This window comes from Podarcis melisellensis (genome assembly GCF_964234715.1).
Source record: "Podarcis melisellensis genome assembly, chromosome: 7".
NCBI classification, from domain to species: Eukaryota; Metazoa; Chordata; class Lepidosauria; order Squamata; family Lacertidae; genus Podarcis; species Podarcis melisellensis.
The window spans coordinates 89,031,110-89,054,440 of NC_138539.1; the positions used below are offsets into that span (position 1 = coordinate 89,031,110).

The 23,331-nt window shown below is 44.4% G+C and overlaps 2 protein-coding genes across 7 annotated transcripts in view; both read left to right on the forward strand.

Moving 5' to 3' along the window:
• Positions 1–18,036, forward strand: part of RIN2 (Ras and Rab interactor 2) — a 55,868-nt gene extending 37,832 nt beyond the window's left edge. For all 6 annotated transcript variants that reach the window (XM_081917764.1, XM_081917766.1, XM_081917765.1 and 3 more), the window contains 4 exons: positions 5,189–5,494; positions 7,478–7,609; positions 10,624–10,787; positions 15,772–18,036. In XM_081917764.1, the coding sequence (XP_081773890.1) occupies positions 5,189–5,494; positions 7,478–7,609; positions 10,624–10,787; positions 15,772–16,092 (923 nt within the window). In that variant the 3' untranslated portion in view covers positions 16,093–18,036. The remainder of the gene's footprint in view (positions 1–5,188; positions 5,495–7,477; positions 7,610–10,623; positions 10,788–15,771) is intronic.
• The window catches only part of CFAP61 (cilia and flagella associated protein 61), a 177,446-nt gene continuing 165,892 nt past the window's right edge, over positions 11,778–23,331 (forward strand). The window contains exon 1 of the mRNA XM_081917728.1: positions 11,778–11,784. The gene's annotated coding sequence lies outside the window, so the exon portion shown is untranslated. The remainder of the gene's footprint in view (positions 11,785–23,331) is intronic.

Here is a 23,331-nt window from a genome sequence, read left to right on the forward strand (position 1 = left end):
ATTGACCCTGTATTGTGTATCCTAGGCTCATAAGCTGGGAAACAGTGTTGCATTTAGTTCCCAGATTTTAGCTGCAAAGCAGTTTGTATGTGGGGGTGGAAGGAGGATGAATTTTTAGAGCTAAAAGCTGGCTACAACAATTCCTTCTTCAATTTTTAAAGTGCAACTCTGTCACCCCTAATGCTTTTTACAGTGGTTGTTATTGACTTCATAAGCCCATGTGTCATGTGTAAGTGCTTCCTGCTGCAGAATCACTTCCTCCATCCACACCAATGTGCTTCTTTAATCCCAAAGAGGTGTGTGTCATCTTACTAAGGAACTGATTCATAACAAATCCCTTTAGGCCTATGAGAGTTGTGGATCACTGCTCATGTGCCATCCTTCAATTTTTAGATGGGGTAGTTTGTTTGAATTCTCAAGGAAAGTATGTATATCTTCATACTGATCCATAATTCACATACAGTGGTACCTTGGGTTAAGTACTTAATTCTTTCCGGAGGTCCATTCTTAACCTGAAACTGTTCTTAACCTGAAGCACCACTTTAGCTAATGGGGTCTCCTGCTGCCGCTGTGCCGCCAGAGCCCGATTTCTGTTCTCATCCTGAAGCAAAGTTCTTTACCCAAGGTACTATTTCTGGGTTAGTGGAGTCTGTAACCGGAAGCGTATGTAACCCGAGGTACCACTGTATTTTACAAAAGTACATTTGTTGTTGTTGTTTAGTTGTTTAGTCGTGTCCGACTCTTCGTGACCCCATGGACCAGAGCACGCCAGGCACTCTTGTCTTCAAAAGTACATTTACCTCCTGTTTATTCCTCCATGTTTTGTTTTTATTTGTATGGTTAGAAGTTGCACTTTGGGTTTTTGAAAATGGATGTTATTCTGCCTCTGCAGTGGGTTGCATGGTCATTCCATTATATTGTCAGTTAATTAATGTTTATGACCATCTTTTTGTGGCTACGTACACAGCCTATTACTGGGGTTTGGAGAGGGGACTAGACAGCTGCCATCAAATATATCTGTACTCAGCCCTGCACTTACTTTCCTTGATGTGATGATAGAGGACTGCTCATGAGTCAGCTGGCTCAGTGGAGATGTCAGTCTCCAACTTGGCGCCCAGAAATCTCCATGTAGTCACAACTGGATTTGCACCAGTAGCAAAATGCACCTGACACCCGTGGAATTTCTAACACGGGTGAGGAGATGGGCTGTTCACTGTTTTCTGTAGAGTTAAGGGATTGCTGTTGAGTGTAGCATTGAGGCTGAATGTGCTTGGCTTTGGCCAAATCATTGGTCTCCTTCTGCTTCTGTGTCTGAGCTGCCCAACAAATGACGGTAAGAACATGATCTCATAATGTTTCTATTTTACTGTATACATGGCCATTTAGTAAAATGATAGCAGTAGCAGTGGGGAAAAATGGTACGTACGGATGTTTAGGCATGACATCATACAACTTTTTTAAAAAGAAAAAGATGATGAAAGCACAGGCCAGCAAACCCTGACAAAAGTGCTAAGAACAAACACTTGACAATGGGGCCGCTGTACTTGCGAGACTTGTTGTTAGCATCCGTCTGTTTGAGAGACAATGGAGTGTGCCTCCAGCGATGAAGTCAAACTGCTGCATTAGTAGCACCAAAGTGACCTCTCTGGGGTGCAAGCCTGGGCAGTGTGTACGGAAGTCCTGGCTGCCCAGATGACGCAAAGGTCGAGAAGGCTGTGTGGAGCCCCAATCCCCGACGACTTCGGCTCCACCAGGACTGGGATTGACCCGTCTGGTGACTGGTGCGAGGGAAGCAGGCCAGAGCATGTCAGGGAGCCACACAAAAAGTATCGCCCAGGAGAAGATGGGCACTGTGCAGGTCCCCCCTGCCAGCAGAGGGGTGCCGCTGGTGACTGGAAATGGACACAGGATACAAAAAAGTTATTTTCTAAATTTAAAAAAATATTTTAATACATTTATTTTATTTTATTTTTTAAACGCTCAAGAATTAAAATGGCAGCACCCATAAAGGGGCCCTGAACCAACAAAGGCCACTTCCTGGGACTGCAGCTTCCACCCTAACTTCCTCCTCTTTTTATATTTTTTATTTCTCATTTTTTAAATTAAATAGAGGGGAAATGACAGGGGTTTTTTTCTCCCCCCCTTTTATATACACTTTTTATATATTTTTTATTTTTACACACACACAAAAAGCAAACTTTCAGATACCACCACCTCAACATCTTTCTTTCTTTCTTTCTTTCTTTCTTTCTTTCTTTCTTTCTTTCTTTCTTTCTCATAAAATCCCTACTCTTTTCATCCCCATCCCCTTCCTTTTCTCTTCTCTCTCCTTCCTGCCCAACTAATAATAATAATAATAATAATAATAATATCACACACCTTCATACATATATCTCGCCATCCACTTTCAATAGCACCTCCCACTTTTGTGCTCTGTGGTCTAAACCACAGAGGCTAGGGCTTGCCGATCAGAAGGTGGCCGGTTTGAGGCCCCACGACGGGGTGAGCTCCCGTTGCTCGGTCCCTGCTCCTGCCCACCTAGCAGTTCAAAAGCACTTCAAAATGCAAGTAGATAAATAGGTACTGCTCCGGCCGGAAGGTAAATGGCATTTCCGTGTGCTGCTCTGGTTTCGCCAGAAGCGACTTAGTCATGCTAGTCACATGACCCGGAAGCTGTCTGCAGACAAACGCCAGCTCCCTCGGCCTATAGAGTGAGATGAGCGCCGCAACCCCAGAGTCATCCACGACTGGACCTAATGGTCAGGGGTACCTTTACCTTACCTCATACTATAACTTGAACCACCACTGCAATTTTTTATCATTACTATTACTATTACTATTTTTTTCCTTTATTTTCCCTTTTTATTTTACTCTACTGTTCCTTTTCTTTTTTTCCTTTTCCCCTTTTTCTTTTTGTTTTTTGAATACTACCCTGCCAGCCTTTAATTTTTAACTTTTTACTACGAAATCCCAACCCCACTTCCCACCCTTACCTGGACCCCACTCCCTCATTTGTGTGTATGAGTGTGTAGGGGTGTGTCCACAAACAACCCCCTCAACACACACCCTCCCTCTGGCCCCACTCCATTGGTCTCTTGCATCTCTGTTTGTTAATCCCTTTATGTCAACTGTTTGTCTGTTCTGCTTGTCTTTCTGCCTGTCTGCTTCCGGCTTCACCAACATCACTGAGGCGAGTACGGTGACCCTAGAGAAGTCCTTAAAATACAGCCCTGACATCACAAAAATAGCCGCCTAATCCAGACGTTCTATAAAAGCCACTAGTCAACAATGCTGGTTCAACTCAGCAACTCAACAATACCCAGGAACCACCACCTCCAAAACTCCTAAGCACAACACACCACTCCAAAAAGATACCACCACATCTCAAAACAAGGTCACCAGGGAGATTGAGATGGCACCAACCAGGGAGATGATGAACAGCACTGAGACCACAACATAGCCCCAGGATGACAACAGCCCAACAACAAATGAAGCCTGAGGGAAATGGAACTGAGACTAGCAGAACTATTGAAGAACACAGTGACTCCCCTGAAGAAAATAATCAGCAACCTGACCTCCAGAGTGGAAACCCTCACTAACACCATCTCCAGTCTAGAAAATAAGAACCAAATGCACAGAACACCACAGAAACTAGTGCTCATATCCCCAGGAACCTCACTAAAATGCTGGAGAGGATGCACCTCCACAGGCACATACCTCCACATGTGGTGAGAATGTCCCAAAATCCAACTCTTCTGGACATCAGTCATACAAGAAATATTCAAAATAACTAAGCAAGTATTAGAAGTTACCCCAGAACTGGCCCTACTGAACATCTTCCAAGATAATAATGCCCACTCACATTATAAAGAGCTCATAACCAACCTACTCTCAGCAGCCAGAAGCCTCAAAGCCAGACACTGGAGAGACCTGTTAGGAGTAAGCTTGGACCATGGTATCAAATAGTATGGGAAACAGCCCTACTAGAAAAATTAACTAATAAACTGAAACTGACATGGGGACAAATAGAAGAAGATGCCTTCACCACGGTATGTCCCCTTTATCACATACATAGCCCAACAATACAACAACAACAATCTGCCAACAGCATACAAATCAATCTGGCTAACCAAAAATCCACCCTCTCACACACTCGCATGCATAAACAAATCTCACTAAAGCCAACCAAATACAGCCAACCACACCCTAGGCCACCCCCAACCTCTCTCCCCACCAAGGAAATACAACAAGCGAATAGAAAGAGGACCCACACAAGTGACGCCAACACAAAACCCCACACATACAGTAGACGAATAGAAGCATTGCCACCCGCACCCTTCCCCTTCCCCTTCCGTTCTCCTCTTTTCTTCCCAACCTAATACTGCATGCAACACTAATGTCTCACAACAAATGAAACTGATCTTGAAACAATGTCTGTATTTTTGTAAACAAAGAAATATTTAGTAAAAATATATATTTTTTAAAAAGAAAGTGGAGAAGGTGGATAGAAAGAAGTTACTCTCCGGCTCTCACAGTACTCGAAGCTGAGACCATTCAGTGAAGCTGAACATGGGATTCATGACTGACAAAACTAAGCACTGAACAGCATCATGCAGCACATAGTTACACTATGGAATTTGCTCCCACAAGATTTAGGGATAGCTGGAAATGTGTGTGGCTTTAAAAGAGGATTGGACAAGTTCAGGGAGAGTAAGGCTAATAGCTGCAATGGTGAGCCCTGTCTCTATTGCTGGAAGCAGTGTGTCTCTGAAGGCTAGTTGGTGGGGAGCGTGCAGTTTCACTTAGCTCCTGTTGTGGGGTTTCCAGAGGCAACTGGATAGCTATTATGGGAAAAGGATGCTAGACTTGATGGACCTTTGGGTTGATCCAGCAGGGCTCTTTGTACATTCATACAAATAGGGACTGTATTTTGCACCGTTGACTTTCTTTATTTTAGAGTGTTTCTTTTTTAAAAAATTAACATGAATGTCTGAATTGTGGACTGTCTTTCTTCCTGGCAAGAATGCATCTAGAACTAGATTTGACATTAAAAATGAACCTGGCAATTTAACGAAATGATTATTCTGGCCTCAGTAAATGGTTTCCATTCTTTCTCTCCCTCAAGAGAGCAAAAATCATGGCCGGTTCTTGGCCAGCTAATGAAGCAAGTTTGCCTGTCTCTTTGCAGATGTGGTGTTGGAGAAGGCCATGCATAAGTGCATCCTGAAGCCCCTCAAGGGTCATGTGGAGGCCATGTTAAAAGAGTTCCATACAGCTGACGGCTCTTGGAAGCAGTTGAAAGAGAACCTTCAACTGGTCCGACAACGGAATCCTCAGGAGCTTGGGGTGTTTGTCCCAACACCAGACTTTGTAGATGTTGAAAAGATTAAAGTCAAGTTCATGACCATGCAGAAGATGTATTCTCCTGAAAAGAAAGTCATGCTGCTGCTACGAGTCTGCAAACTAATTTACACTGTGATGGAAAACAATTCAGGTAAATGCTGTCTCTTGACCAAAGATTTTTTTGCTGTTCAGGAAGTTTCTGGAGGAAGAGCAAATGTTTTATCTCACAACAGTTTCAAATCTCCCTTTTTCTTTATCTCACAGGTTTTGTAATTTGTAATCTGATAGTCTGCAGTTTGGTTCTATTTGTTTTCATACCTGCACGATTTCTAGCATGTTGCAGTGACTCTTTGGTGTAACATGTATCTGGAATGAAGGCAGTATCTGCTAAGAAGAGACTAAACTAAAAGGGGATTGATGGGCCCAGATATTGGAGCACGCTGGGAAAAACAACAGGGAATCTAGCTAACCATAGATGGGCATTTCTGAATACAGCAATTTGTGAAAGCAATAAAACAATTTAGCATTGGTTCTGCATTTAAATTGTGTATTCAAACACTATGTATGCATTGCTGTAGTGTGAGAAATGGCCTGTGACACTGGTGCCAGTTCATGCCTTTTTCTTAAAGTCTCTGATACAAAAAGGGCACAATTTAAATGGGCAAATACATGTGTGGTCCTGTCAATTATGAATGGTGCGCGCACACAAGCAAATATCGCTTGCTAGAATTCCTGCACCCTCCGCATGCTTCCTGAAATTGGCTTGGAGGTTTCAGGAGAACAGCACATGAGGTGGGTGGGATCTGGCATGCTGGAGTGATGGTCCAGATTGAGGGGCTAGAAAAGTGTGAAATTGAATTCCACCCATTTTTGCATTCTGAAAAACATGGTGTTACATCACACTTGTTTTAGAAGCTTAGTCTGAATAATTTGAAAATGGTCTGAGCCTTGAAAAAATCTATGCCCAAAGACTAGTGCAGGCTTTTCCCATTCTAGGGTGCTGCAAGGTATACAAGGTGTGGCTAATCCTTTTAGGTGGAACTGAAGTGTTGGTGCAAGTATGAGCACAGTCCCAGCCACTCAGGGGTAGGTAGCATAGAATTGTACTCACTTGGAGCAAGCTCACATAAGTTTTCAGTAAACCATGAAGCTGCTCAAGAGCCCCACAAGAACATCTCACTGCTGAGCTAACATGGACATTGCTTAAACCAGACACTGCTTAATCCAGACATTGCTTAAACCAGAAGGCAGTTGCTTGGCACAAATCCCAAGCTTTAACTGAGTTGTACGTTGGTGGCGCTGTGGGTTAAACCACAGAGCCTAAGGCTTGCCGATCGGAAGGTCAGCGGTTCGAATCCCCACAACGGAGTGAGCTCCCGTTGTTTGGTCCCTGCTCCTGCCCACCTAGCAGTTTGAAAGCATGTCAAAGTGCAAGCAGATAAATACGTACTGCTCCGGCAGGAAGGTTAACGGCGTTTCCATGCGCTGCTCTGGTTCGCCAGAAGCAGCTTAGTCATGCTGGCCACATCACCCTGAAACTGTACGCCGGCTCCCTCAGCCTCTAGAGTGAGATGAGCGCGTAACCCCAGAGTCGTCCGCAACTGGACCTTATGGTCAGGGGTACCTTTACCTTACTTCAGTACAGTATTTAACTTTGCTGCAGCCAGTTGCCATCCTTTAATCCGCTTATCCAGTCCAGTGATGGAATATAAAGTATATGAATATGTGTGTCTGTCCTAGAATCACGTTCTCTTTAATTTTACACCAATGGTAAAAGGTAAAGGTAAAGGATCCCTGGACGATTAAGTCCAGTCAAAAGCGACTATGGACTGTGGCGCTCATCTCACTTTCAGGCCGAGGGAGCCGGCGTTTGTCCACAGATAGCTTTCCAGGGCAGCAGAACACCGTGATGGATGCCAGAGCACATGGAAACGCCATTTACCAATGGATCCTGTGATAATAGCATATATGTTTGAGTAAAATTCGCTTGTCATGAATCTAAAATGATTCAGCTGAATGGAAGCAGCAGTGCAGAAGACTGCCTTTAAACATGGAAAGAGGCAGACAAAACTGACAGAGGGGTGTGATTAATGCCTATATTTTCTTTCCCCACTCTTCCTTACCCTTCGTCAAGGGAGGATGTATGGAGCTGATGACTTTTTGCCAGTGCTGACCTACGTTGTGGCTCAGTGTGACATGCTGGAGCTAGATGCTGAAATTGAGTACATGATGGAGCTGCTGGACCCCTCCTTGCTACACGGAGAAGGTAAATGGCCTTGAAGCTCTGAGATGACTCTTTTGCCAGGAATTTGTTTATTTGTAGCCTGCCTGAATAGACAGCCTTTAAAAGAATCCTGAAAGGCTCTAACTTGTTGCCACAGCTTATCGAGTAATGCCTACAAACAAAGCATAAAGATAACCCCAACCAATGAAGATAAAAAGCCTTGTGTTCCTACCCGCATAGAGAGAGGGTATTTTTAATTAAAAATAGTAAGATGCTTTTCTCTGTGATTCTGGAAGGAGGAAACTGTTGTTTGGCCTAGCAACTTGGGCGGTAGTGATTTACAGTAAACTCTTAACCGTGTCTTTGCAGAAGTCCTATTGAATTCAATGGGGCATACGCCCAGGTCAGTGAGGTTAGGGTTGCAGCCTTAGTTCAGTTTGGAATGATAGATCAGGCCATACATCTTGTGGCAGGGTCTGAAATGATATGTGACAATTTCTCTCTTCAATTCTCTCTTTCTCCAGTATGGAAAACTTTGTTTTAACTTACTGAGAATTTTGAATTATGTTAGCTTATAAATTAGCTTTCCTAAACCTCAGGAATAACTTGTATTTCAGAGCAAACTTCCTTCAGAGGCCAGGATATTACCACAAGTCTTCTTTCACATTCATATTGGCATTTAGTAGTATTATCATGGTCATCCTGCCTCCTGCATGACAGTTCATTGAAAAAGAAAAACATTTCCTTGTTCAGTTGGTAGAGCATGAGATTCAGCAATCCTTACCAAAGCCCTGTATAGCAAGCAGATAGGTAAAGGTAAAGGACCCCTGGACGGTTAAGTCCAGTCAAAGGTGACTATGAGGTATGGCATTCATCTTGCTTCAGGCCGAGGGAGCTGGCGTTTCTCCACAAACAGCTTTCTGGGTCATGTGGCCAGCATGACTAAACTGCTTCTGATGCAGCGGGACACCGTGACAGAAACCAGAGTGCATGGAAATGCCATTTACCTTCCTGCCACAGGAATCTACTTGCGCTGGTGTGCTTTCGAACTGCTAGGTTGGCAGGAGCTGGGACCAAACAACGGGAGCTCACCCCGTTGCGGGGATTCAAACCACCAACCTTCTGATCGGCAAGCCCAAGAGGCCCGGAGGTTTAGACCACAGCACCAAAGCCCTGTATAGCAAGCAGATACTCATCTTACCAAAAGGAGAAAGTACTGAGGATGTGAGAGAGTTGATAACAGAGGCAGGATTTTAACTGAAGATTGTTTCATAGTGAATTCACTTTATTTGTTATTTGTTGCGTTCCTGGCCCACTCATGTGTTAGTGGAGTGTGAGTAAGCCCCCCCCCCCTCATTCCACCCCCTTTTCTGGCCACTTCTGGGTTGCGGCAATGTGCACGTCACAGTCGTGTATGCATTGAACAAATGTAAAATGGTCTTTGCCTGTACTCGAAACCCTTTGAGGAACACTTCATTATTATATTTTAACACACAGGTTAGTCATTTTTGTCAAAAAGGCATGGAGTGGAGAAGCCACAGTGAGGTAGCAGCAGCTCTCCAGTTCATACTCTGGCAACCAAAAATACACTCTTTCTGCCACGCAGAAAGAATGGGAGAAGAATATGTGAATCAGTTTTATTACTAGAAATTCCTATTGACTTTTATTTAGGTTGCTTGAGAACAAGGGGCTTGTTATTAAGGTGACATTTGCAAAAAACAAAAACAAAAAAACAAACCAACAATGATTTAACTCTTAAAATATGGCCTGGAATATGTCTCCTGCTTGTGGCTCTGAAACGTTTCCTGCCTCTGCAGTTGTTTGGCTCCTTCTAAGCCTGGAGTAGGGAAGGATTCCAGAGGCCCCTCCCCTCCTGGGCAGCTGAGAGCAGAAGAATGCTGAAGCTGTTGAATCTGGCAAGGAACTTCTGTTTCCAACAGCAAAACAAAAACAAGCAGGCCAAGCTTCTGGCCAAGCAGCTGGATGTTGATACTTCCTTGGCCTCCAAACTGCATCAGATTTCTCTGTGTTACTATTTGCAACAAATTGCATTTGTCTTTTCCAGAAATCCAATGGTGGGCGGGGGCATGAACAGAATTCCATCTAATGGGGAAGAGCATTTGAGTACAGCCGGAATGAGAACTGCAACTAACACCAGAGTCTGCTTTAAGTAATCTTCCTGATGTTTGTGCTATACTTGCCACAGTGTGTGGTGTCAAGAAACCAGGAGAAGAAAGCAACTCAGAGGGTTGGATCCAGACTCTAGTTCTTTGGAACAAAGTTTGAAACCCACTGGCATGGCTGTGGTTTCAAAGGCACACCTCAGAAGGATGGCACACCCCCAATTTGTAGTAGTAGCAGTAGTACAGTATTTATTAAATTTGGATACCACTCTTCAAGAGGAGACTGAGAAGAGATAGGATAGCCATCTTCAAATATCTCAAGGGCTGCCACATGGAAGATGGAGCAAGCTTGTTTACTCCTGCTCCACAGAGTAGGACCCAAACCAATGGCTTCAGGTTACAAGAAAGGAGATTCCAACTAAACATCAGAAAAAACTTTCTGACAGTGGAACAGACTCCCTTGGGAGGTGATGGACTCTCCTTCATTGGAGGTGTTTAAGCAGAGGTTGCATGTCCATCTGTCAGGGATGCTTTAGCTGAGATTCCTGCACTCTGCATTGCGGGGGGCGGGGGTGGTGTCTGTTCCAACTCTACTATTCTATGATCTGTAGATTTCAGGGTGGTTCACAGTATAAAAATACAAAATAAAAGCACAAAATACATAATAAAAACAAGAACAAGAACGAACTACTAGCACATTGATAGCTAACCCGTTAGTTGCCTGCGGGCAGCGGCTGATGGAAATTGGAGTCCAACATCTGGAGGGTCACAGTTCCCCCTCCCCCTTGCACTTTCATTTAATGCAAGACAGCAGATCACTCTTGTCTGTCTTGGAAAATTACAGACATACTGAGTTTTACACTGATTATATATATAAGTAATCAAGCTGTTGGTAATTGTCTCTAGAACACTCTTCTCCTGATTCCTTCGCAGGTGGCTACTACTTGACAAGTGCATATGGAGCACTTTCTTTGATAAAGAATTTTCAAGAAGAACAAGCGGCTCGGCTGCTGTGCTCGGAAGCCCGGAATACCCTCCGACAATGGCATAAGCGTAGGACAACAAATAGAACGATTCCATCTGTGGATGATTTTCAGGTACAGTTAATGACTTTTCCATATGATGACTTTTCTACTGTGGGCAGAGTATAAGTGTGATATGACAGACAGCGTGGTAGATGTAGATTGTCCTTGGTGATGTTAGTTCTGGTTCCCCCTCATTTGTGAAGCTCAGGGCAAAACTAGTTCTGACAGGGCTGCCATTCATGTCCCCACTCCATTCACTGGTAAAGCCAGGGATGGGGTGAAGTTAGAATAAAATATATACAAACCCTGATGCCTTTGTTCCCCTCCATCTTTTGTTCTCCTTATTTTAAGCTTCAATGTTGGAATTGAGCCAAGGAGGAAATAGACAACTGTGGGCAGTAAGATATACATTGCCCCTCAGCTGCATGATCCTCCGTCTTTGTTTATATGTGCAAGGGGCAGATATATAAAGAGAAACAGGTGTCAGTCACCATCTCATCTACCGTATTTTTCGCACCATAGGACGCACCGGACAATAGGACGCACCTTGTTTTAGAGGGGGGAGAACAAGGAAAAAAAATTCTTCCGCTCTCTGACCAGTGCCCCTTCAGCAAAGCGGCAGGAAGCACTGCGCAGAGAGTGGGAGAATTTTCCCCCTCTTGTTTTCCCGCTCTAAAACAAGGTGCCATTTAAGGTGCGTTCAGGTGGCTACCTTGGAAGCCTGGAGAGCTAGAGGGGTCAGTGTGCACCGACCCCTCTCGCTCTCCTGGCTTCAGGTTCCTTTCGACCTGCTCTTTGGGGCTGGCGGGGGAAGCCCACCACCAGCCCCAAAGAGCAGGTCTGGGAGCAGCGGAAAGGCGCAGCGGAGAGGCTGCTGCCATAGTCACGCGTCACTTCTCCAGCTGGGAGAGGGTCGCGAGGGGCTGCCTTAGCTCCGCGCGCGCTCTCCGGGCTGGAGAGGTGACACGCGGCTATGGAGGCTCCTGCCAGAGCCGCGCGTCGCCTCTCCAGCCGGGAGAGGGTCGCGAGGGGCTGCTTTAGCTCCGCGCGAGCTCTCCCGGCTGGAGAGGTGACGCACGGCTATGGAGGCACCTGCCTGAGCCGCGCGTCACCTCTCCAACCGGGAGAGGGTCGCGGGGCTATGGTGTCTTCGCTCCATAGGACGCACACACATTTCCCCTTCATTTTTGAAGGGGAAAAAGTGCGTCCTATAGAGCGAAAAATACGGTAATTTGGCCATGACGTTGGGGGAAGGGAGTCTTCTCCATGTTGCAGTGCCTTGAAGGACTTGAATAACACTGAATGTGAAGTGACTGCAGAGTTTCATATTCTTCTTGGGGAGATCCTGGAGTGATTATGGGCAGCTGCTTCTTCCTCAACACCTCCTTACAGGATTCCTGTTTGGTCTGAGCACCTAAACAAGATGGAAGTACACATACTGTTAAAATTGTTGTGTACTTTGATCTTGCATGGTCTGAGAAAATTACTTTTCATATCTAACTTGCAATTTTGGTGTAGGCTTGTTAACTTGGTAGTGATAATGGAATTGCAAATCAAGCTTAACTTCAGTTTATGTATCATCGGTGCTTTTTTCCTAGAAAAATAGGTGCTGGTACTCAGCATGAAGTTGTTAAAGTAAGGCTGGATCTAGACACATCCAAGAAGCGATTCAGTTAAACGCACTGTAAACTTCATACAGGGAAATTCCACTGGTGAAAGACGGGGCTCCACTGGGCCATCTGGTGTCACAGTGTTATAACGCATTCTTTCTTTACGAATGTCGCTGAGTCCTAGGTGCCGGTACTGCATACCCCTGAGTACCCCCTGAAGAAGAAGAAAGCACAGTGTATCATGATAGTTCAGCACTGATACTTTTTGGAAAGCTAAAGCATGTTTCACTGTTTGAATTTTATGGTTAGCAAAAAACCTCCAAGATTTGGGTTGCCATACTTGCAAACATGTTAGAGAATAAATGTGGAGGATGTTTCTTCCCCTTAGAAACAAAAGTATCTGTTGGTGCATCCTGAATGTACATTTTGCCCTATATTTGACGGATTCCCTCCAATGACTCATTTCATTTCATGTCAGAACAAGCTGTGTTCCAACATGCACACTCTGCTCTTCTTTCTTCCCTTCCTTCCTCATTTCTATTTTCTCCCCTCCCTCCTTCTTTTCCTTCCTCAAATCTCCCCCTTTCATGTCTTCCCTTAGATTCTAGATGATGTCTGTTTCCGCTTATGGCCAGCATGTGTGCGTATGCTTTTTGTGTCTTTTTTTTAAAAAGCATTCCTAATTATTTTACTGGAAGAAAGAAATGTTAACAATGAAAAGCAATTATTCCCCACCTCCGCCTTCACTGTTGACTGTGCTTTACTTGTTTTATTCTGCTCTGGGTTTTGTTACATTTAAATTGCTTTTATTAACTCTTGCATTGTTTTATTTTGAGTTGATTGGAGGCCTTTCTTGGGCCAAAGAGTGGCATAGAAATGAATTTATGAAGAAGCAAATATACTGCTTCTGCAGTGGGCAAAATAAATAAAAAAGACCGGCATTCCCACTAAATGAAAATGCAACAAAGGTGGGCATAACTAATAACAACTCACATGTTCTCCAAAAGCTCCCACAGACCTTGCCTAGAATTAATGAAGCTTGAATTATTATCAAATTGGACTCAGGAAAAGAGACATGAATCATATTCCCAAATGAGCTTCCTGAAACCAGTTCCTTGCTTCAATATTAAAAAGCAAATGCCAGACACATGTGCTCTGTAGAATTGCAAAGTATGCTTTTCATCTGCATCGCTGGCTGATAAAGTCTGATTTGTGTGAATAGGGCTCAGCCCACTTTCTTCCCTGAGCTCTGCTGCATCTTGTGTTAGCCTCTTCAACAACAGGAGTTTCTTAGCATGACCACCGTTCCCCAGAGCAGGCTCAGTGACGCTTTGCCACCCTCTGGCCTATTCCCAGCTCTCAGCTGAGTGAACTCAGTCTGGCCACAGATGATAGCTTTGCAGTTCACTTAGCTTGCTGTCAGGACACAATAAAGTGAGCTCAAAAGGACAATCCTCATGGCATGCTAATAATGAATAAGCAGAGGAAGTGTTGGGGCTAGTAAGTAAGTCCTTTACTCACATGGGCAGGTTGAATAAAATTTCAGTCAAGGTCCTGTGAATGGACCCTGAGACTACTTCCTTACAGCAGGGGTTTTCAGTTCCTGCCTTCAGGGAAGATTTACGGCATCAGTTTGTCTGCCATGGCACCCTTGTTACAGAATATGCATTCCATTTGAACAGAGCACTGGTTAGGCCTATGAGGCCTCAATATCTTACATGTGAATTGAGGGTGCTTGAGAACATTTTGCTTTGAGTAGACCTGTTGCAATTAATGGCTCTAATGTCAGGTTCATTAATTTCTGAGGATCTGCTCTGAGTAAAATTTAGTTGTATACCACCCTTAAGGTTTCCTGGAACACAGAGGACCTCTGATTAATAACAAGAGGAACAACTACGTATACCGTATTTTTCGCACGATTGGACGCACCGGACCATAGGACGCGCCTAGTTTTTTGGGGGGGAAATAAAGGGAAAAATTTTTCCCTTTATTTCCCCCCCAAAAGCAGGTCAGGGAAACCGAACCAGGTCGAGGAACAGCGGGATAGTGGCGCTGCGCCTCCCTGCTGTCCCCCGAGCTTGTGGGGCTGGCTGATGTCTGCCTAGCGTGCGGGGCGCTCTGCTTCAGGGCGCCCCACCCGCCGGGCGGCAGGCTGCTATCCGCAGCTTGGGGAGCCTTGCGGGGAACTGCTGCAGGGCTCCCTACGCTGCGGATGTATGCCTGGCGTGAGGGGCGCTCTGCTTTAGGGCGCCCCACCCGCCGGGCGGCAGGCTGCTATCCGCAGCGTGGGGAGCCTTGCGGGGAGCTCCTGCAAGGGTCCCCACGCTGCGGGTGTGTTCCCGAAGCGCCGGGAGCTCTGCTTTCAGGGCGCCCGACGCTCCGGGAAGCAGGCTGCTATCCGCAGCCTAGACACGGCTAGCGGAGCGCTAATCCCGAAGCTTGGGGCGTGCGGAGCTCAGCGCGCCCCAAGCTTCTGGATTAGCGCAGTGGTCCGCTAGCCCTGGGAGAGCCGGGCGACGTCGCGGGGCTCTCCCAGGGCTAGCGGAGACCTTGCCGGCACCCAGAAGCTTGGGGCGCGCTGAGCTCCGCACGCCCCAAGCTTCTGGATTAGCGCAGTGGTCCGCTAGCCCTGGGAGAGCCGGGCGACGTCGCGGGGCTCTCCCAGGGCTAGCGGAGACCTTGCCGGCACCCAGAAGCTTGGGGCGCGCTGAGCTCCGCACGCCCCAAGCTTCTGGATTAGCGCAGTGGTCCGCTAGCCCTGGGAGAGCCGGGCGACGTCGCGGGGCTCTCCCAGGGCTAGCGGAGACCTTGCCGGCACCCAGAAGCTTGGGGCGCGCTGAGCTCCGCACGCCCCAAGCTTCTGGATTAGCGCAGTGGTCCGCTAGCCCTGGGAGAGCCGCGCGATGTCGCGGGGCTCTCCCAGGGCTAGCGGAGACCTTGCCGGCACCCAGAAGCTTGGGGCGCGCTGAGCTCCGCACGCCCCAAGCTTCTGCATTAGTGCAGTGGTCCGCTAGCCCTGGGAGAGCCGGGCGACGTCGCAGGGCTCTCCCAGGGCTAGCGGAGACCTTGCCGGCACCCAAAAGCTTGGGGCGCGCTGAGCTCCGCACGCCCCAAGCTTCGGGATTAATGCAGCGCTCCGCTAGCGGTGGGAGAGCTGGGTCTCCCACTCCTAGCGGATAGCTTCCTGAAGCCTGGAGAGCGAGAGGGGTCGGTGCGCACCGACCCCTCTCGCTCTCCAGGCTTCAGCGAAAGCCTGCATTCGCTCCATAGGACGCACACACATTTTCCCTTGCTTTTTAGGAGGGAAAAAGTGCGTCCTATGGTGCGAAAAATACGGTATTTCACATTGATTAGCCCAACAAACCAGGTGAAATTCTGTGTGGGGTTTTTTTATTAGGTCTTGAATTTGAATATTTATTCTTCTCATGCATTTCCCCACTTTACAGAACTATTTGCGAGTTGCATTCCAGGAAGTAAACAGTGGCTGTACAGGGAAAACCTTGCTCGTGAGACCATATATTACCACAGAAGATGTGTGTCGGCTTTGTGCTGAGAAGTTTAAAGTGGACATTCCTGATGAGTATAGCCTGTTTCTCTTTATTGATGACACCTGGCAGCAGCTGACAGAAGATACCTATCCCCAAAAAATCAAAGCTGAACTGCACAGCCGGCCACAGCCCCAGGTCTTTCATTTTGTTTATAAGCGCATCAACAGTGACAATTATGGTGCCATTTTTCAAAACGACAACAGCGACCACACATCATAAAGCTCATGTGTTTTATGGTTGGGTTTTAAGTTGCTGAAAGCACCCTTTGCTTGCTGACTTGAGTTCATTAGACACTGTCTGCAGGGCTCTAAACCAAATGTCTGATAAGAACATGAACAACAATCCCTTTCACTGACTAAATGTAGTATATATACAGGGCCATTGTACAGCTGTAGAACAGAAGGGGGGCTGAACTTCATGGATCACTGATCTTCTCAAATATACTGCACATCACATCAGCACATCTGTATTGCATTTTACTCTCATCCTTAGTTCAAGCCCTTGTTTGCATTAACTTTACTGATGGCCAGATTATCTATAAGCTAGCTGGTGGGCTATCCATTTCACCAGTGTACATATATATGCAAAACTGTCCGATGCAGGGCATCAATAAACTCTCTTATATGGATGGTAGCAGCCTTCTCTAAAATAGTTATTTAATTATTATTATTTTACTGAAGGCAGCTTGTTTATATATATATATATATATATATAACAGAAATTTTAAAACAGTTGCAGGTAAACTGTCATGGTTGATCCTTAAAGTATTTTTTAAAACTATAAAATGTTCTATAATTCTGCATGTGATTTTTAACATTTAATATACAAAATAAATCTCTTGCTGGTTTTAGAGTATTACATTGAACACTCCTGTGAGATTTAGATGGTTTATTGCCTTTTCTTCCCTGATTTAAGTGTTTTTAAATCTATCAAACTCATTTTAAGCTTGATAAAATTCTGTAAGTAATTTGTATTTTTGACATTGGCTACCCAAAGCCTTTTACAAACCTGATGTATCACTTACTGAATTATTATTTATATACTGCAATCTTGAATGGACAGATAAAGTGGACAGAAGTATTTGAAAGAAGTGAATATAGAGACCAGGAAAGTGAGAAAACATAGTGTGGCTGCTTTAGAAATGAGATGTTTTAGGGCATGTGTTGCAAATAACACAGTTTAGTTACTCCATTGTTGTACAGAAAGTTAGCCAAAGATAGATAGCTGAGAGCTCCATCACTCCTCTTCGTGGAAGAGTGACTGGACATTGTTGAAGGTAGATGTGAGGGACAGTCACTCAAAATGCAGGGGGGGAGAGAGAGATTGTGAGGTTACCCCTAGTCTGCTGGTTCAGGCTTCTTGCAGAACGTAAGTGAAGGAAGTTGGGGGGGGGGGATTTTCAAAGTTTGAAATATTGTACATATACAAATATTGATTTGTCATCTGTTATGTTAAAAACAGCAAGGAACTGAATTTACAGGTTAAACAGATTTATGCAGACTGAAATGAGCAACATCACATGCATTTTACTGTGGCTGAAAAAGTAAATGTTTTCCATAGGCATACAAATTGTAAGCTTCTTTCCATATTAGATAACTAAAACTGGGTTGTAATTTTGAATAAAAGTAATCGCTCCTTCCTAATCTTCTGTGCGACCCCAGAGGAGGCGGGAGAGGAGAGATATTTCATAGGGTGGATTTTGCTTTCCCCTATACATCATGACTGAACAATTAAATTATCCAATAGATACAAAAATAAATCTGGACAATGTTGTAATAGTTTAATGTTGTAACAGAAATATTAAGACCTACACTGAGCACCAACCAATCCAAGTCAGTGTGTAAGATGTGGTTGAAAATCTTGGATCGTAAGTCCCTTACTGATCTTATCAAAAGCCAAGAATCTTGTCCATCTAGGATGGCTTCCAAACTATGTGAATGCACTCCAGTGCTGAGTTATGGATTGCTGTACCTTAATGCCTTAATGCTCTGGAGTTACCAAAAGAATATTGGTGTCTGGCTCTGCAAGTGCATTTTGTATGTAAATGTATGCATGTTGATTTGCCACTTACCTGCCACCTTGACATGTGTCTATGTTGTATTTCATTTTGTAAATGATAAAACAGTAGTTTTGCACATAATACATTGTAATACTTTACTATAATGAACATGTTTGTGTATATGTGAATAGTCTGTATTTAAGTACCCATCCATTTCTTGCACTTGTAAGACACAGCCATTTTCTGGTCTCCTGAAACTATTCTTTAGTCCAGCTCATGTGGTTTGCTGTACATTGGAGTCTTGGAGCTGGTTCACACACTCATATCTATCCCTTCATTTTTATCATTTACTAACTGCCAGTTGAATGTGTAAACTGACTGCACTGGAAAACATTGTATTTTTGAGGTGATATATGGCACTTTCTCCTGTTACAGATCTGTGATAACTTCTGCTGCAATAATGGCTATAGATCTGTGAACTAGCCCTGAGGACCAATTCACACATTATACTTTAAAAACATCTTGGGTGTATACCTATTTTAATGTGAACAGGTTGGGTGGAAATTATTGCTATCATGTTTTGAGCTCTGGCTCTTGTTCCCCTTACTACTAGTAAACTTGTGCCAGCAACAGTCACTGTAGGGATCAGCAGAGCTCACACTGGCCAAAAGCACTCCGATATCTGGAGGATGAGGACATCTGGAACATCCTAAGGACATAGTGACAGCTCTGCCTTAGATTGAAAATTATTTGTGTCGTTTGATCTTCTTTCATTTTATGCATATATCAGTGGTGTGTGGTCAGTGGACTAGGGGGACTAGGATAGGGAGGGAGGTGCGATGCTCCGACGGGTCCAAAAGCCCTTCCACCACCTTCCCAAAGCCTGGGAAGCTTCTGCTGGCTTAAGGAGGAAGGCACAATGCTCACACACGCGACATCAGGACATCACAATGTTGTGCCCGTTCCCAAGTACCCTTGCAAGCTGGCGCCTCTGGCCCTAACTGTTCCCCTGTGAAAAAAATCACCATACATCACTGGAATAAATGCTTAATTTTCCTGAAATTGGCACCATGGGAAGACTGAAACAAGTGCAGGAGACGACTCACAACTGGATACTATATGTGAGAAAAGTTCGTGTTTCTGAAATGGTGAGTTGTATCTGAGGAGTTGGATGGAAGAAACCACACCCTCAGGATTCTTTTAAGGTGGGTGCTTTGTGCTCTGTTTTCCCTTCCAGAAACATTTTGGCATTGAATCATTTATTCCAGTATCTATAACAATCTCGTGTTCTTTGCCATGCTCCTATACACACTTACAATTTGCTTCTTCTGTACTAAACATAACTGAATTTTTTGCCACAATTCAGAACCAACACCTAATTATTCTTCATGTCATTTTACTTAAAAATAAATAAATCGGAAGATTAGGCATACCCTGCTGGTGCTTGCTGTGCTTAAAATATCATTGCCTCCAAATCAACTCCTATCTTTTCTCTTCTTATTGGACAACACTGATGCAGTGGAGAAAAGGGGGAAATAGCTGAATTAAACTGAAAATCGGTGGACTGCAATGGGCAGAGAAAGAGCTGAAGCAGTCAAAAAGCTCAAGATCATGGGCATCTTTGTTTAATGGTGCACATTTTTTTAAAATGTAATCATTAATTTCCACTCTTAGGTGAAAACCTATTTCTTTCCGTGGCTGGAAACAGGTGACAAAGATACTGTCTTCATGATGGTTAAAGCAAGTTCCATCCTTGCAGAAGAAAAATGTGTTGTAAAATATTAAGACACTTGATAACTTTTCAAGAATGCTCATTGGTAGAAAGGAGTGGCAGAGAAGATTTATCAGCTTTAAAAACAAGTCACCTGAATATATGAGCAGAAAGTATGACTAAAGCAGGGAATGCTTCCTTAACTATGCGATGTGTGATAGAAGAAGAGAAGAGTTTGGATTTGATATCCCGCCTTTCACTCCCTTTAAGGAGTCTCAAAGCGGCTAACATTCTCCTTTCCCTTCCTCCCCCACAACAAACACTCTGCATAGTTTGCATGTAAACCTCAGACTTCAATGAGAGTAATTTGCTGGTAAGTGTATAGGAATGCAGGCTTAGAATCACAATAATAAAAATAATCCAGCAACAGTTAAATCCAATTTATTACAAATGTGCTCAAAAATCCCCTGCATAAATCAACCACGTTTAGGAACTGCTAAGTGTCTGAAGGCTGCACAATGTATCTTTCTATAGCTGAAAATGGATTCAGACTCTTATATTGAATCTTAATGTTGAGATTCCCACCCACTGATCTTCCCACATTAAAGTTGTGTCATTAAGCAATACCTCAGCCTTTTAATAAGCAGATTTGCAGATTTGTAAACTGAATTCGTGGGACACAGGTGGCGCTGTAGGTTAAACCACAGAGCCTAGGGTTTGCTGATCGGAAAGTTGGCGGTTCGAATCCCTGCGACGGGGTGAGCTCCCGTTGCTCGGTCCCTTCTCCTGCCCACCTAGCAGTTCGAAAGCACATCAAAGTGCAAGTAGATAAATAGGTACGCTCTGGCGGGAAGGTAAACGGCGCTTCCGTGCACTGCTCCAGTTCGCCAGAAGCAGCTTAGTCATGCTGGCCACATGACCTGGAAGCTGTACGCCCGCTCCCTTGGCCAATACAGCGAGATGAGCGCCGCAACCCCAGAGTCGGCCACGACTGGAGCTAACGGTCAGGAGTTTAAACTGAATTACATTTTGTCTTTGAATCAAACAGTTCACTAATGGGCTAATTTAAATTCATAATTATATGTTGCAGCTCTGTTCTGAAAACATTTCAAAATACTTTTCCAATTTGCCGAGTTAGGAGGCGTTATATGATGTTATCCAACCTTCCAATGCCTCTGGTTGCTGACCCCTATGGGAACAGTGAACAATAGGGCTCTGCTGCTAGACTTCCACCAGCAGATTTCTGGCGCCTTAATACTGTTTCAAGAGGCAGTGCTGTTACTACTCTCATCTGTCAGGATAGCTGTATTGAGTGTTTTTTAAGTGTAGGCCTGATATTTATTTAAACATAAGCTTATAATAATGGTGTTGTTCATAGGCACTGGGTGCCAGGGGCCCTGGGGGCTCCAGTCCCCATAGCTCCCCATGAAAGGGCACCCACAAATTTTTGCACCGGGGCTGCTCACGTTGCAGGGGTGTGCTGATGTCAGGCGCCTGCAGCGTGTGTGGCCTCGGGCACCCGCAGTCCTGGGGCCAAACTGCTGGGCCTGGTGGTGGTGTTTTCGTATTCGTATTATTTAAATATCTTACCTGCCCTTCACGCTAAAGTCTGAGGGCAAGTTGCAACAATTTAAAATACAGTTAAAAAACGAGAATTAAAAATACAGTCACTCAAACCAGGGTGGGTCCTGAAAATAAATATCTTCATCGTCAAAGGGCAGGGTAAAGAGGAATGCCTTATTGGTTAGGGTTATGCTTTTAGAGAAGCTATTCAGTGCCCTGATAGGTACCTGTAGCCAAGAAAACTGCACACACTTTGGAATTAGTTCCACTGATAATGGTGGGACGTCTTCTAAGGAAGCTTCCATACATGGCTCAGTCGGTAAAACATGAGACTCTTAATCCCGGGGTTGTAGCTTCAAGCCCCACACTGGGCAAAGATTCCTGCATTGCTTGGGGTTGGTCTAGAAAACCCTCGTGGGCCCTTCCAACTCTACAATTCTGTATTCTATAGGAGGGCTGACATACGTCTTTTTTGGAAAGAAAATCCACCATTTTGGGGGTGTCCTGGTTTTTCCTTTTTGAAATATGGCAACCCATCTTGATCTCTAGCCTCAGACTGCAGGGCAGCCGCTGGGACCAGAGAGGCGAGCTGAGCCTGAGAGAAGCTCCGGAGGCAGCACTCTTGCAGGGAGACCAAGGGTCTGGGTTAAAGGCGGATCTACACGGATCCTCATGGATCCTCCACTTTTTAAAAAATAACTCCAACAAATCCAGTGTCAAATTACATCTGGAAGGCACGCCTACAGACTAGACTATTAAAAACGTGGATCCAACACTTAGCCACGCTGCAGCACCACAAAAACATGGATCATGAATTCATATGATTTTTATATTGAAACAAAATAAAAACACCATGATACTCTACACCAATGTTTTTCAACCACTGTTCCGTGGCACACTAGTGTGCCGTGAGATGTTGCCTGGTGTGCCATGGGAAAAATTGAAAAATTCAAAAGATTTAAAAATAAAGTGTTTTATAATTTTTCATATTTCTGTTTACTTACTATTTCATAATAAAGTAATTATAAAATACTTTCTTTGTGTTTATTTGATTCCTATTCAAGAGAATTACTTTATATATAGTCAATATAGGCACAGAGTTAAATTTTTTAACATTTTCTAATGGTGGTGTGCCTCGTGATTTTTTTCATGAAACAAGTGTGCCTTTGCCCAAAAAAGGTTGAAAAACACTGCTCTACACCACATATTTGTCTGTAGGCAGAACCAAAAAAATCATGCACCACTGTTTTGTGGTACCGCAATGGTGCAAAAACATGGTTAAAAAACACACATCCTCATGATTTTTGCACTAAATCAGCCCAAAGTCACCATCAGATCAAATATCATGGCCATGGGCACAGCCTGCACCACAAAAACCACGGATCCACGGCTTCATGGCAACTCCATGGCCCCAAAACATAGTTCTGAAGCACAGATGCTTATGGATCCTCATGCTTTTTGCATTGGGCCACCCCAAACTCACCACCAAATCACACATCATAGCCAGGGGCACACCCTGCACCACAAAAATCATGAGTTGCACTACAAAAATCACAAAAATGCCCTTAGCATTAATCATATATGGTATTTCTCCAATAGCAAACTACCTAGAACTGAAAATAATATTTAGTACACTAACCTTTGTTTAACTCTTGATAAATGTCAGCTTGCTGAGTTATTTTGTACCATTGTGATTGTGATGTTATATTTGCCAGCAGGCAGCAATACAGAGTTTTGCTGATTAGCAAGAGATTTGGGGAAGTTGATCTGAGGGTGACTTCGGGCTGATCTAGTGCAAAAATCATGAGGATCCATGTTTTTTAACCATGTTTTTGGGCCATTGCGGCCCCACGAAACAGTGGGTGCGTGATTTTTTTTTGATGCTGCCTACAAACTAAGACATGGTCTACAGTGTCATGGCAGTTTTATTTAATTTGAATGAAAAAAATCATATGAATTCATGAGGATCCGTTTAAAATCAGCTGGATCCGCCTTGTAGCCGTTTCCGGAGAGGAAAGCAAACCAGCTGTGGGGCTGTATTTTAATGTTGCTCATCCTCAAAGGAGGAGGGCCACGAATATGTTTTAATATAGGCAGCAAAAATCCAAAATGCCCTCCCCAATTTTCCCCCGACAGAGGCTCTTGGTGGCCCACAGAAAAAAGAACATCGAAAAACAGAGGAACG